The following is a 16,354-nucleotide window of genomic DNA, read 5'->3' on the forward strand; positions in this document are numbered from 1 at the left end:
CATATGTTCACTTAAAAGAATTAAGACCATGTAATCCATAGGTGTCACAACTCTTTATTATAATTATTCTTAAATTCTGTTTGTCTGATTTCTCTCTAAACATTAATGGAAGTTTGAGTTACAATATTAGGTAGGTAGGAGAAGGCACCTAATACATCTTTTCACATTGGTAATATTTTAATTATTAAAATGACAACATTTATACAGTAGATGTGCTTTCATATAATTCTTTAGGTAAAAGAAGTAGACCAGAGTGGGGAATGGTTCAAGGAAGGAATGAAATTGGAAGCTATAGACCCATTAAATCTTTCTACAATATGTGTCGCAACCATTAGAAAGGTAAGAGAATAGATTTTAAAATATGGAAGTGCAGCTATAAGGAACCGCGTTTAAGCTAATAGGAAAAGGAGGGCCTTGACATATTCATTTTCATATAAAATGTGGGTGTATCTGGATCTTCCCTGGGTTACTAGGAATTTCAAATAAATTTGAATTCTCTTACTAGATCTCTTTTTTTTTTTTTTTTTTTTTTTGTTTTTTTTTTTGTTTTTTTTTTTTGTTTTTGAGACAGAGTCTCGCTTTGTTGCCCAGGCTAGAGTGAGTGCCGTGGCGTCAGCCTAGCTCACAGCAACCTCAAACTCCTGGGCTCCAGTGATCCTTCTGCCTCAGCCTCCCGGGTAGCTGGGACTACAGGCATGCGCCACCATGCCCGGCTAATTTTTTTTATATATATATCAGTTGGCCAATTAATTTCTTTCTATTTATAGTAGAGACGGGGTCTCACTCTTGCTCAGGCTGGTTTTGAACTCCTGACCTTGAGCAATCCGCCCGCCTCGGCCTCCCAAGAGCTAGGATTACAGGCGTGAGCCACAGCGCCCGGCCTAGATCTCTTTTTATATAGCTTGTTGTCAAGGTTGTTATTTTGAATCTGCTACCCTTATTTGAGCAACTATATCCTAAGTTAGAGGAAAAATATTTAAGGCTGGGCAAGATGGCTTATGCCTGTAATCCTAAGGCAGCAGGACTGCTTGAGCCCAGGAGTTCAAGACCAACTTGGACAACATATCGAGACCCCATCTCTACAAAAAAATTAAAATTTTTTTTTAAGTTACACAAAATGTTGCCTAGAAATCTGTACTTGTTTAAGAAAAGGAAAAGAAAAAAGTACTGTAGGTGATTCTGAATATTAGCCAGTTTTGGGAATCGGTGCCATCATACCATCTCTGCTCCATGAAATGAAAACAAGGTGTCCTAGGAGTAGAATATCAAGAATTGTTAGAAAATAGGGCGACTTCCGGGGCCCCGCTCTTGGGGCCCCAGAACCTCGTCCACGAGTGTATAAAAATATAAAAATAAAAATAAATAAAAAAAAAAGAATTGTTAGAAAATAATCATTTCTGCAATAGATTTGGTTTGGACTCTAAAAAGCTTACAGTCTTATGTATAGAACAACGGTAAGATATAGAAAAATAAGTTCAATACAAGTTAGACTATAGTTTAAGAGAGATACACAGTACTATTGGAATGTAAAGAAAGGTGAGATTACATCTTAGAGGAATTAAGGAAAACTTTGTAGAAGAGAGGGCATTTGGAAACTACATCTTGAAGGATAGGAAAACTGGGCCCAGCAGAGATGCAGGAGGAAATTAAGCCTATGGAAAGAATGTGCACAAAAGCGTAAAGATAGGAAAGTACAGGACATGTTTAGTATATGGCAAGTATTTCAAATACAAGACATACCCAGAAAGTTGCATTGGATATTCTGGGCAAGGTTTTTGTTTATAAGGAATAGAAACCCATTAAAGTCAGCTCCAGGAGAGTTACTGTGAGGACATAGCAGGCAGTCCCACAGACATCCAAGAATGGGGGTGAGAACTGGAAAGGCACAGCCCCAGGATTATCTTCTCCACCTCTCACGAGCCTCTTTGTCCCATCTCTGCTCCACCCTGAGTCTGTACCACTCTTCTTTCACTCTTTCTTTCGATTGGTTTCCTGCTTGCTCAGTCTACACATGGCAGACTCCAGCCCCGTTTTGTACCATAGCCTTTCAGTTCTAGCTCCCACTGGTGACTTGACAACAGCCTCTGTGTCTGTTAACTCTAATTACTGAGAGGGAATCTCAGTAGCAGAGCCCAGCCTTTGGCTTGGTTCTCTGCATGATATATACAAGCCCCTGGTCCAGTCAGCTGTATTTTTTTATTTGAAACGTACCCAGACCCTTTGTGGCACAATTAGCTATATTTAGAAGAATGAAGAAAGAAATCCCATGTAAGCAGGTAGTTCTGTCCAGAGTCTTAGCCAAACTGTTAAGCTTGAAGAGAAAGTTATTGTACCTGTCTAGTGTTTAGAGATAACTTAGAAAAAGGACCTTGAGGGCAGAGACTACAAGATAATGTGGAACCAGGTAGTATAGGGTTAAAATGCTTGGTCAGGCAGTCTGAAAGTTCTTCAGTAGTCAAGACAAGTTGGTAAAGGTTTCTGGAATGGACAGAGGTAATACTGAAGGAAAGATTAACTGTGTTTAAGATGGGAAATGTCTGTAGAGGATGGCTGAAAACAGTAATATCAAACAAAAAAGTCAAGGCCAGGCATGGCGACTCACGCCTGTAATCCTAGCACTCTGGGAGGCCAAAGTGGGCTGATTGTTCGAGGTCAGGAGTTCAAAACCAGCCTGAGCAAGAGCAAGACCCCGTCTCTACTATAAATAGAAACAAATTAATTGGCCAACAAATATATATAGAAAAAAAAATTAGGCAGGCATGGTGGCGCATGCCTGTAGTCCCAGCTACTCAGGAGGCTGAGGCAGTAGGATCGCTTGAGCCCAGGAGTTTGAGGTTGCTGTGAGCTAGGCTGACGCCAAGGCACTCACTCTAGCCTGGGCAACAAAGTGAGACTCTGTCTCAGGAAAAAAAAACAAAAAACCAAGAAAGTCAAGAGAGAGACAAATGGCACAGATAAGAAAAGAAGGGATAGGTTGGTCCGAATGCACTGGTGTTTACAACTAATTGATCATAGCCAGTTACAGATTCCTTTGTTCCTTCTCCACTCCCACTGCTTCACTTCTAACCAGCCTTAAAAAGGGGGAGGGGGGGACTGAATGTTTGAGGTGAAGTTGTGGTTTAATTACTGAAAATTAATTACCTCAAAAGGAGTTGTTGGTTTTATGGCCTATACTAACTCTCAGAGAATGTGTTCAGCATGCAGGTAAAATGCAGGACTGAGACGCTGGAAGGCAAGCAGACTATGATAAAAACTTTAGGAATCATTGGCATAGAAGTTAATCATTGTAGCAGTGGATGTGGACAATGTCATCAGAACAGAAAGAAAAAAGCTGAAATCAGAAATTTTAAGGGTTGGAGGTGAAAGGGCAGCCACCAAAAGAAATGCAGAAGGAATGATCAGAGAGGAGAAGATTGATCAATAGACCATTATGTGATGACAGTCTGGGAGAAGAAGTTTCAGAAAGTTAAGAGTAGTCAACAAGTATCAGATGCTGCTGTGAGGCTAAAGTTTGAAGAGGGGTAAGTGTTGAGGGGAAAAACTAAAGGATTGGGCAAACTAGAAGTTTACTGGTGAATTTAGCAATTTAGATAAGGACAGAAATCAGACTGCAAGGAGTTACATAGTATGGACTTGAATTGAGTCTCTGGTGAATAGAGTTTATTGTACTATTCTTGAACCTTTTCTGTAACTTTGAACCTATTTCAAAATAAAGTATTTTTAACTTAATGGAAATTGGGAAACAATATAAGAGGCAAATATTAATATAAGAGATGGTGTATTTGGAGAAAGGTCTCAGTGGTAATAGGACAAGATGGAGAAGTTTTCTTAGTTTTTAAGAAAGGGCTACTTGTTACAATAGTGTGAAGGCATAAAGAAGGAAGTAAGAGGACCTTTAGGTGGGCCAGCCTTAGTATCTATCACAGAGGAGCATAAAAGAGGTCAAGATAGAGCTTGAAAAAGATGGAGAAGGTTGGAAAAACTCTATGTGATAAGAAAGAAAGAAGGAAAGGCATTACCAAATAGGATTTAGAGCCTACCAATGCTATGGCATGTGCCTGTGGTCCCAACTGCTTGAGGCAGGAGAATCACTTGAGCCCAATCAAGGTTGTAGTGCTCTATGATCACACCTGTGAATAGCCACTGTACTCCAGCCTACACAACATAGCAAGACCCCCATCTCTACAACAAAAAAAGAAATAGAGCCTAGCTCTGAGACTAGATAAATTGCAGAAGAGCACTCAGTCCAATTTCATGATATCACAACAGCAGGCAGCTTTAGCCATTGGCAAAGGCACTGCTTTTCCCTGACCTCCGAAATCACTTCTGTATAATCCTGCATTTGTTTCTGGTACAAACTAGAATTTACCCAGGTTTTTAATTATAGTTCCTGTTATTTAACATAATGAAATAGAGAAGATTTTTCACTTTTAAGAGACTTTTGTATAATAGATTTGCCTTTCTTTTAGAATGTCACTTAAAGTATTTTATAATAGTGGTATCTAATCTAATCCAAATACTTGGGATTGTCTTAATTTAAAAGGTGCTGGCTGACGGATTCCTGATGATTGGGATCGATGGCTCAGAAGCAGCAGATGGATCTGACTGGTTCTGTTATCATGCAACCTCTCCTTCAATTTTCCCTGTCGGTTTCTGTGAAATTAACATGATTGAACTTACTCCACCCAGAGGTACTTCATCCTAATATGAACACTGGACTTTAATCCTTGCTTTCTTTTTACGTGGTATCTGCTAACAATATTTAACACAGCCCTAAATTTTCTTGCTGTGTGAATACATATATTTGTGCGTGTGTGTATGTGTATAGATAAACATACACATACATAAAAGAGCTGTGGGGCGCTCTAAAAACACTGGGGGGGCGGGTATATACATATATAATGAGTGAGATGTGCACCATCTGGGGGATGGTCATGATGGAGACTCAAACTTGTGGGGGGAGGGGGAAATGGGCATTTATTGAAACCTTAAAATCTGTACCCCCATAATATGCCGAAATAAAAAACAAACAAACAAAAAATAAATAAATAAAAACACTGTATTCTAGCTAGGTTCAATAAATTAAGTATAGAATTTTTCCTGAGCATCTGTACATTTTGTAATACAAATTGGTGTTCTCAAACCCTGTTGAGACAGTAATATAGGCTCAACGAGCTATTGCATAGATAAACTTTTTAAAAAACATATTAATAGATACTTTAGCCTTTGAGGGAAAGAAGTTTCTATCTTTGGATTACCAAATGGCCTTTTGTTTTTTTGAGTTTTTTTTTTTGTTGTTGTTGTTGTTTTGAGACAGAGTCTCGCTTTGTTGCACAGGCTAGAGTGAGTGCCGTAGCATCAGCCTAGCTCACAGCAACCTCAAACTCCTGGGCTCAAGCAATCCTCCTGCCTCAGCCTCCCAAGTAGCTGGGACTACAGGCATGCGCCGCCATGCCCGGCTAATTTTTTTCTATATATATTAGTTGGCCAATTAATTTGTTTCTATTTATAGTAGAGACGGGGTCTCACTCTTGCTCAGGCTGTTTTGGAACTCCTGACCTCAAGCAATCCGCCCACCTCGGCCTCCCAGAGTGCTAGGATTACAGGCGTGAGCCACCGGACCCAGCCCAAATGGCCTTTTAAAAGAAGGAGTCCTATCTTACTTTAACTCTAATGGCTTAATCAGTGATTTTCCTAATTTCAGTATTTTGAGCATTGGGGTTTTCTTTAAGAAAGGGAGGAAAGCTAAAACTAAGGTCTATAAAAATAATATTTGCTCTTAACTTTCTTACAAAGAAAGAAAGTTATCACTCCAAAGTATTAAATGCTAGGCTGTTCTAAAGCCTAGAATTGATAAAAACAAAAGTCTATCCTTGTAGTAAATAGAGAAGAGTCGCTTTTGTATTGAGATAAGTAGGCATACCAGTGTGTCTCGAAGGGGGAAATTTTTTTATAACATGGAATTGTTGCATTTAACAGTATTAGCATGTGTTAAAAGTTTATCATATAGCCCAGGCACGGTGGCTCACGCCTGTAATCTTAGCACTCTGGGAGGCCGAGGTGGGCAGATTGCTCAAGGTCAAGAGTTTGAAACCACCTGGAGCAAGAGTGAGACCCCGTCTCCACTATAAATAGAAAGAAATTAATTGGCCAACTAATATATATAGAGAGAGAAAAAATTAGCCGGGCATGATGGTACATGCCTATAGTCCCAGCTCCTTGGGAGGCTGAGACAGAAGGATCGCTTGAGCCCAGGAGTTTGAGGTTGCTGTGAGATAGGCTGATGTCACGGCACTCTAGCCTGGGCAACACAGTGAGTCTCTGTCTTAAAAAAAAAAAAAAGTTGATCATATAACCTAAAATATGAGATTTGTGTACTGAGTTACTTTTTGTCTACATTTTAAGGTTATGTTAATTTTAAATGAACTGCTACTTAAACCAGTTGTGTTTTTTAGGTTACACAAAACTTCCTTTTAAATGGTTTGACTACCTCAGGGAAACTGGCTCCATTGCAGCACCAGTAAAACTATTTAATAAGGTAAATTTAAATGACAGCATAATAATTATGTGAGGTTTTGTCATACCTCATAAGTGCAAATCATTGTTGATGAAAATGCCTTTGACTTATGTTAGAATTTCTTAGTAAGCATTACTGTATGCAAACATACAGTAATAAAACAATATAGCTGGTCTGAGTGCAGTGATGTTTACAACTAATTGATCACAGCCAGTTACAGTTCTTTTGTTCTTTCTCCATTCCCACTGCTTCATTTGACTAGCCTAAAAAATAAATAAGACAATATATTAGTAAATATTTTCTGAGGAATCAAAGCTTATTTCCAGATTATGTTTCATAATCTGAGTGAAATAGAAATGAATACTTTTCCTGACTAGTTCTTAAATGCTTCACCTTTGTACTATGCTTAGTTAAAGAATTATTTGGGATTTGTGGTTTAAATTATGTTATTTGACTCTGCTGCTTCTGTTTTTTTGATTTCTTGGTAATAGTGGAGTTGTGCGTTTTTCTTCTTTACAATAATGTTGATGTTTTGCTTCTCCATGTCAGGATGTTCCAAATCACGGCTTTCGTGTAGGAATGAAATTAGAAGCAGTAGATCTCATGGAGCCACGTTTAATATGTGTAGCCACAGTAACTCGAATTATTCATCGTCTCTTGAGGATACATTTTGATGGATGGGAAGAAGAATATGATCAGTGGGTAGACTGTGAGTCCCCTGACCTCTATCCTGTAGGGTGGTGTCAATTAACTGGATATCAGCTACAGCCTCCAGCATCACAGTGTAAGTTGGTATACAGAAAAGGTGTCCTTTTATAAAAATCAGCAATTCTCCAGAGGACTATCTCACATAAATCATCTTGTGAGCTCACAGGACAAGAATATACCTAAGTCTGATTGGTTGCCAGGTAAGATATTAAGACTCAACAACAATATCACAGAATCAGACCATGTGTACCATGGCAGTGTGAACTCAGTAATCAGTTACATGATAACTGTAGAAACACAACAGTCACCGAATTAAACTAGACTTACTATTTCAGTAAGCTTAAAATTACAGACTAATAATTTATTGGCATATAATAAGTGCTATTGAGTAAATAGTGGAATCCATCTGTTATTGAGGTCCGTGGTTTTGTAGGAATAAGTACGCTTACTTTCAAAGCATCATGTACTTTCTGTAAGGATAATAGTCTCGGTAAAAGATAGTTCATCTAAGTTGTATCTAAAATTCTAAGCAATTATCTGGTATCAATTTTCCCTTTTTATTTTTCAGCATCAAGAGAAAGCCAGTCAGCATCTTCAAAACAGAAGAAAAAGGCTAAGTCCCAGCAATACAAAGGACATAAGAAAAGTGGGTCACCACATGGCGTTTGCATATATTTTCTGATTGTTAACCAGTTGGGTTACAGTATTCTTGCACAGAAAATAATATCTCTTGTGAGAACTGATGACTTTGCATTATGTATTATGCTTAAAGGTGCAGTATGCTATAAAAGGCAAACCTTTTCAATAATGAGAAATACTTATATTTTAATAGACAGGAGAAATGATTACCATGATATTTAAAGCATACATGGTAAAGAATAGAGCCTATGAATGATTCTTGAAATAATATGTAAACCTACTAAAAGTTAATCCTTTTTTAAAAACTTTATTTTACTTATTTAAAAAAGCAGATGTTTGATACTTACAATAGCCTTGGAGCCTAATAAACCCATCCTTTTTGTAAAGCAAAACTCTCTTTCTAGAATAGTACCTGTAAGAAATCCAGGTTGAGGCTAACAGATTTTTCTAAATATGCTTTCTTTGTTATACTTCTTTTTACAGTGAATGATTGTTGGCATTAATAACCAAAGCAAAAGAAATATAAAATTTCATTCTAAGATAAAGTTTTTTGTTTTGTGAGCTTTCTTGAGACAGGGTCTTGTTCTCTTGCTTTGTCACTCAGGCTGGAGTGCAGTGGCTTGATCATGGCTCATTGCAGCCTCTAATTCCTGGGCTTAATAGATCCTCTTACCTCAGCCTCCTGAGTAGCTGGGAGTACAGGCATGCACCACCACACTCAGCTAAATTTTTATTTTTTGTGGAGATGGGATCTTGTAATGTTGCCCCGGCTTGTCTCAAACTCATGGCCTCAGGCGATCCTCCTGCCTTGGCCTCCCAAAGTGCTGGGATTACAGGCATGAGCCACTGCACCTAGCCTATTATTGTTTAAAGGTATCTTTAAACTTAAAAGGTACACTGGAGGATTAAAGCTGAAACAGATTTTTCCAGCTGACTTGCCAAATATGTGCAATGACTATGTTCAAATAGTGTTGATCTAACAACCAAGAGACTGAAGCAGCATGAAGAATCAAATCTACCCTGTTTTTACCTTTTTTTTTTTTTTATTTCGTGGATGAGGTTCTGGGGCCCCAAGAGAGGGGGGCCCCAGAAGTCACCCTACCTTTTTAATTATAGTTGTTTGTTTATAATTTTTTAAGTGAGGAACTTAAAAATGTCTGCTAGCCACTGTAGTGGTGCTTTGAAAAGCAAGTTTGCCCCAGGCTGAAACCCAGGATAGCCTCATACAAGTAACATCCCCCACAAGCCTTTATTTTGTAGGCATAAAATAGGCATACGCCCAGAATTATTCTGTCCACCAGCTGTTTGTCAAGTCTGATATTCACCTGAAAGAAAGCAGTGCCAGACCAGGCAGACCAAAATAAATGCCTGTTTATCTGGAAATGATTGGAAGAGTTTACATGGGAACTTTATGTCAGTAGACTAACCATAGCAGGTGTGATTGCTAGGCTTTCTGTAAAGCAAATAACACAGCCTGCTTTAGCCTGTGTTTTCACTTTCTGTTGGACAAGACTTTTGATATTTCAGAATTTTCTTTCCAAGACATCAAATTAAGAACTATTTTTTCCTCATGTCCATACAATCAGTGATGATCAGAAAAAGAACAAAAAAAAAAAGAAAAAAATATGTAAAAGAAAAAAAAGAACTATTTTTATTACTCGGTAGCTTTTTAGAACCAATTTATGAGCATCGTGTGCACAATTCACATGCCTCCCTCAGTGTGACCCTTACAGGGTTTGTTTGTGACTTAGGGAGTTTAAATTGTTTTGAATTAATGGGCTGGGGACATAGGAAGAAATATGTAATTAATGAAGTAGTAATATCAGTACCCCGGTTTTATAATTACCAGACTTCTGGATTAGTAGGAAAATGAATTTAGCTGTGCATGTAGCATGTTCCTTAAACGTGACACTTTAACAGCTCTTAATAGTATGACATTATCCCTAATGTCCTTAAATTGTCCCTTGGACATAGAAAAGATCTACAGACCCATAATTCCTCATTAAAAACCCTTGAGGCCAAGTATGTTTTAGAATTCATAATTTTTTGGATTTTAGAAAAGATGCATAACTTATATTATGTAACACCCCTTGCAGACTCTGGGGCATTTTCTGAAGCAAAATAAGTATTTACATTAAATGGGCCAAATAAAAATTATAAATAGTATCAGCAGGTGAGGTATGGTTTTGTTGTCAAAGTTTTGCTAAGAAACTTTTTGAATGTTGGAACTGAGGATAAGGAATTGAAGTGCTGTATTAAGAAGAAGCAGTTTTCGTTGGAAGGGTACTCCTTTTATTTTTCTATTTTACTCAGCAAACAGTTTGCTAGAAATTTTTCTCACAGAACTTCAGTTAACCAAATAAGAAAGAATTTGGATCTTAGAAACCTGCCATCCATAGCAGGCAGACTTATATCAATAGGAAATGGGCTGTAAAACCTTTGGTTTGTTTTTAAGTTTACCTGTAGATATCATATGCTGGCTCTGTTGTTTCATCTTACTGTTCTTTGGTCTTTTTGTAGTTAAAATCATCCCTCAGTGTGTTCTTTGGTTGTGCTTGTTTTTTACAGAAATACACAGTTGATTGGCTTCATTGTTCCAGCTTGCTTTGTAATAAGCTCTGTTCATGTTATAAAGAGATAGCTATTAATTAGCCCTTTTGAAAATAAAGTCCTGCCAAGAGTATCACATATAGATAGATGGTCTGATCTCAAAAGCTTCCTTTTTGTAAGGTGTAGTAATTCTAGAGCAGGAAAAACCAGTACTAATTTCTGCTCTAAATTTTACCATTTTTGGGGACTATTGTAAGTTGTAAGAGTTGGAGATTTCTCTTTGCATTTTTACCTCTAAGTACATAGATAGTATAGTAGAAAAAGTCTAAGAGGTTGCTACTGGCGGTTTTGGTTTGTCAGTTGAAAATTGATTCTATGCTCCCAGGTAGCTTAGTTTCCAGATCATTTTACGTAGGAATACTGTCTGACTTAGATTTATCTTTTAGCATTGACTTTGTAAAGCATAATTTCTGATTGCTCTTACCTGGGTCGTTGTATGCTCTGGTGGAAAATAAACATAACTTACAATCACAAAGATATGTAAGTGTCCTTCAGCTTTCAACCTGATTAATGCGCTGTGCTTGCTTGTTCGGCATTGGCAAAATTCAGAGTATTTTTTGGTTGGCGAAAGCATTGTACAAGTTTTAGGAGGCTTATGTTTGCTTATGAAACCATGGCCAAATGGTGTGATAAATTTGTTTCAAAAGAAATTAGATTGCTCAAGAACTTGCAAGCAATAATCTTTGAATTTTAGAAACACTTTTAAGAATATGAATTATAAGGGCTTTCTTAAAAAGTGGATTGTAAACTATAAGTTTAGGGGAACACATTTTATATCAATAAAATCCTGCCACCCATATAATACATTTAAACTGTTATTACCTTGATTTCTCCATGAAGGCCAGTGTTTGTGTATATATGGGCAGTGAAGTGCTACCCTAAAAGGAGAGTTTAAAGACCCTTTCTCTCTTCCATTGAGTTTTCGCCCTACCTCAAGCAGAGATTTTCTTTCTTTTTTTTTTTTTTTTTTGTTTTGGAGACAGAGTCTCACTTTGTTGCCCAGGCTAGACTGAGTGCCATGGCATCAGCCTAGCTCACAGCAACCTCAAACTCCTGGGTTTAAGCAATCCTACTGCCTCAGCCTCTCGAGTAGCTGGGACTGCAGGCATGTACAACCATGCCTGGCTAATTTTTTATATATATATATTAGTTGGCCAATTAATTTCTTTCTATTTATAGTAGAGATGGGGTCTTGCTCTTGCTCAGGCTGGTTTTGAACTCCTGACCTCGAGCAATCCACCCACCTCAGCCTCCCAGAGTGCTAGGATTACAGGCGTGAGCCACCGCGCCCAGCCCAGAGATTTTCTTGAAAGAAATTAGCCAGCTCTTCCCCACATTTAAAGTTCTTTATAGCTCATTTTGCTTCATTTTGTTTTAAATTTGAGAGTCCGAACTAGGATTATCAGACTCTAAGAGAATAGAAACAATCTCTCCCAACACAAACACAGACTCCCCTTCTCCCCACCTTGTTTTCAGAAATACACACCTTGCATAGTTGGTTCTCTTTTCAGAGTGTCCTATGCAACACAGCTTTCCTAGATATATAATGCACTTTTCTTACCACGCGTGTAAGTAAAAGCTTACTTTAGTCTGACTTGATATTTAGAGAGGAAGATGCCAGTTGGGAAGAAGCCTGTCAGTTTGTCGAGCCTGCCCATGACAGGTGGGGTGCGGAGGAGCTTCTCTGGTGACGAAGAGTTGACTCCTCCTCCATATCGAACCCTTCCAGCACAGACAGCCCTGGAGGCCTTCCCACCTCCCAGCACTAGCCGAGAGTTCAGTCCCAGCCTCAAACCAGGTAACTAGTCACACCAGCACCGCAGGTACTACAGAGGGGAAAAGGTACTGGGTAGGGTGGTGGGAGACTGAGCATGGTCTGGCATAACAGGTGCTGACTCATTAAATTTTTCATTTTCTTTCAACTAAAAAATTCATTTCATTAGTCTTTGATAGACACTTCACTAAGACAAATCACCAGGGAAGGATTTTTATTTTGTTATGAAACATTTCCAAGCTTCAAATCAGGGTGGTTATAATTTCAGTGTATGGAATTGTGAGACAACTTGTAATATTTTGTGGTTTCATTAAAATGATTGAACATTTTGCATTAGAGATTCTATGACTTAGCCTGGGGGAGAAATGTGTTGTTAGGGGTAGATCTGATTAATCAGATCCAAAAAGGAGGCTTTGTTCATAGCATTATATAGTGTCTCATTCATGGAAAGGATGTTTGAATTCCACTGTAATTTTAGTTTTGGTAGTAACATTTACCACAATCTTAGTTGAATAACATAGATTTAGAAATATGGTGCCTATACAATTTTGGCATTGAATTTGAGTGAAATTTCATAATTTCATGTGTATGTATATGTAGTGATTCATTAAGGAAGTGACATTTGATTTGAGTTTAATTGATGAGGCCAAGGCAGTAGATTGTAAGGAAGACAGCAGAAGGTTTTGCCCTTTGTAATTGCTAAGAACAAATGTGGTATCAGAAAGGCTTCACTTGCATATGAAGAACTTCAGGCATGAGTACAGATTATATAGCTTCAAAGCCAATGTTGTATCTGCCTTGGCATATATTCTGCCATATCTTAACTATTGCTTTTAAACTAAATTGTTTCATCTAATCAGCATTCTTTATTGTATGTTGAATGCCTAGATGGGACTTAGTAACTACTTGTTTTCTTCTCATTCTTCTTCTGTTTGCTAATATTTTTGTGCCTGTAATTCTCAGCCTTTTTCGAGGGCACATTTTACGGTATGTTCATTAACTTTTGCTTCCCTCAAAGTGTATTAAGTCATCTTGCTCCTTCCCAGTCTGTTTCTCAGACGATCACTCTGATGTTCTTACATCCAAAAGAAATTACAATACATACTGTCTTTGCATGAAAAACAGACTAGGTTTGCAAATTCAAAGTTACCTGCCCTTTAATGGAAAAACCTTCAGAGTCTATCTAAAGAGCATTCCAGTTTCTTTTCTTCTGTAACTTTTTTCTTTTTGTACTTGTTTATGAAATAGTCTTCTTTTGCCTGGTTAAGTATGGATGTTGTGAGTTCTGAATACATTCGAATTTTTATTGTATTTTGGATGTTTTCTTCAAACGCCAGACTGATTTTGGAGGTATGTGTCACGTTTTGAGAGGTTCCTGATTCATGTAAACCAGAACTTGATTTCTGGGATGGACAGAACTCAAGAACTGAAAGTAGACGTACTAAATGGAAACAACTTCTTCCACCAGTATCTGTAGTGTCTTCTGAGCCAGGGCCACATCTTGTGGGATTTAGTGTGATTTTACTCTGGTGTATGTAGGGATTCATTGCCACCTTCACTATCTGAAAGTTACAGTTTGATTAGCTGTTGAGATTATTATTTATGGGCTTTGTAGCTGAGAAAATGCGTGATTTTGTTTAGTTTATCTCCTGAAATGTTAGTGATTAGTGTCAACAGAGTGACTTCATTTCAAAAACAAGGCTAAGAAAATGCATTTGTGTAGAAAGTAACCTTCAATCACAGGATCTGTTTTATTCCATCCATCATCCATTGAGAATAGTCTGGAAAGGAGAAGTGATTAGTGTGAAAATACCAGACAGGCTTTATTTTAGATTCCATGAAAACAATGAAACTACATTAAAGCATTCCACATGTGAATGAATGTTTTTGCCTTTATCTTGAGTGACATTTAAGCACATCATTTCCATATGACTAGAAGCATAATCCAGAAATTTGTTGTTAGCAGTAGATGCAGATATAGCTTCAGGATGTGCTTTTGAATCTCAACTTACGTTTCTTACATTAAAAAAAATATGTTTGAATGGAACATGTTTGATGTTGGAGCACGATAATTCTTTTCTCATTCATTTAGCCATCTAATCATCATATAACAAGATACCGTTTTAATCAACCTTTTATTGTGGGTACTGCACCTTTAATGAAATTCAGGTTTTGTTTCCTTTTCCATGTGTTTATTTTCATAGTATTGTTCAAATGTCCCTCACACTTAATGCATGTTGGTTAGATTTGAAGGATAATGATTATATGCTTGATACTGTTCTTCGTAAAAGCATTTTTATAATACTATAATTTTTTTTAAAGAAAGGAAGAACTATACAGTCTCATATGCTTTACCTTTCAGTAGTCTGATTGGTGTTTGTTTTGCTATTACACAGTATATTCACTTTTCTGTTTTGGGGCTATTAAGTTTTTGACCACCAATACCAAAATAAGTACCAAAGTAAAATAAAATAAATTGTCATCTCTCAAAAGATTATTCTTTAAATTAGTAAATAAGATGTCAGAGGCCATTATTTTTTAAACCAATCATTTGTAACAAAAATCAAAATGTCAAGGATTTTTCTGTAACCGCACTATTTGACTTTAAAAGTTGTAACCATTTTAATATTATTCTGCCTGGTGATACTGCTTCATGAAAGACTTCAATGGCTTACTATCCATCCAAATACTCTTGAGTCCTAATTCTCTTCATAAACTGACCTTTTTTCCCAGTATGAGCAGTTCCCAATTTACATTCCATATATATGTATCCTTTACTCCAGTTACTAATAAAAAGATACTTAATAGAGAAAAACGAAGAACTTTTCCCTTTCATTTCGAACCAGATACCTGCAGGGGCAGGCAGTTTCCTGCCTGCGTCATGAGCCGCCTGAGTGTGTTGAGCTTTGTGGCAGACAGAGATCTCAGGCTGCCCAAATACAGAGGTAGCAGCCAGTCAGTTCCCACTCATCATAGCTCTGTAAGGATGCTAGGCTCATGTTTTGAGATTCTTATGTGAAATCTCTTGCTTCAAAATATACAGTAAAATTGGCCGGGCGTGTTGGCTCATGCCTATAATCCTAGCACTCTGAGAGACTAAGGCAGGGAGGATCGCTCAAGATCAGGAGTTTGAGACCAGCCTGAGCAAGAGCGAGACCCCGCCTCTACTAAAAATAGAAAGAAATTGGCTGGACAACTAAAATATAGAAAAAATTAGCCAGGCATGGTGGCCCATGCCTATAGTTCCAGCTTCTTGGGAGGCTGGGGCAGGAGGATAGTTTGAGCCCAGGAGTTTGAGGTTGCTGTGAGCTAGGCTGATGCCACGGCACTCTAGCCCAGGCAACAGAGTGAGACTCTATCTCCAAAATATATATATATGTGTGTGTGTATATGTATATATAGTAAAATTTATAAAGAACCCCAGGGCCCACGTGAGGGGGGGGGGTGGAAAGCACAGTTTATGACTTCTGATTTAGCAGATGTGTGTGTGCTGAAGAAGTTGGGGAAGAAAGTTAGCTTTGCTCACTGTGTGATTAGATTCCTTCAGGTGTATTAGCGTAAGTGGCCACCTCGCCTATTCTTTAAATTATTTGAAACTTTAAAAACTCAATTTGGTTAGAAAGTAACTTTTTAAGAAACCTGAACACATCTCTTGGAGGTTGGTAGTTATTGAACGAGGGTTGTTGTTTTTGTTTTGGGGGGGGGGGTTTGTTTTTTTTTTTTTTTTGAGACAGGGTCTTGCTCTGTTACCCAAGCTGGAGTGCAGGGATGCAATCAAAGCTCACTGCAGCCTCAAACTCTTGAGCTCAAGCAATCCTCCTGCCTTAGCCTCCCAAGTAGCTAGGTCTACAGGCATGTACTACCCTACCTGGTTAATTTTTTTTGTAGAGATGAGGTCTCACTATATTGCCCAAGCTAGTCTCAAACTCCTGGCCTCATGCAGTCCTCCCACCTCGGCATCCCAAGTGCTAGGATTACAGTTTTGAGCCATCATAACTGGGCCAAAACTAGTTTGTTTGTTTGTTTGCTTGCTTGCTTGCTTGCTTGCTTGCTTGCTTGCTTGCTTGCTTGCTTGCTTGCTTGCTTGCTTTCTTTCTTTCTTTCTT

The 16,354-nt window shown here is 38.0% G+C and overlaps 1 protein-coding gene across 6 annotated transcripts in view; it reads left to right on the forward strand.

The window, feature by feature from the left end:
- Positions 1-16,354, forward strand: part of MBTD1 (mbt domain containing 1) — a 66,713-nt gene that overhangs the window by 45,278 nt on the left and 5,081 nt on the right. For all 6 annotated transcript variants that reach the window (XM_075994453.1, XM_020280973.2, XM_075994451.1 and 3 more), the window contains 5 exons: positions 235-339; positions 4,544-4,691; positions 6,456-6,538; positions 7,067-7,301; positions 7,794-7,871. In XM_075994453.1, the coding sequence (XP_075850568.1) occupies positions 235-339; positions 4,544-4,691; positions 6,456-6,538; positions 7,067-7,301; positions 7,794-7,871 (649 nt within the window). The remainder of the gene's footprint in view (positions 1-234; positions 340-4,543; positions 4,692-6,455; positions 6,539-7,066; positions 7,302-7,793; positions 7,872-16,354) is intronic.

Source organism: Microcebus murinus, chromosome 18 (assembly GCF_040939455.1).
Source record: "Microcebus murinus isolate Inina chromosome 18, M.murinus_Inina_mat1.0, whole genome shotgun sequence".
Taxonomy (NCBI): Eukaryota; Metazoa; Chordata; class Mammalia; order Primates; family Cheirogaleidae; genus Microcebus; species Microcebus murinus.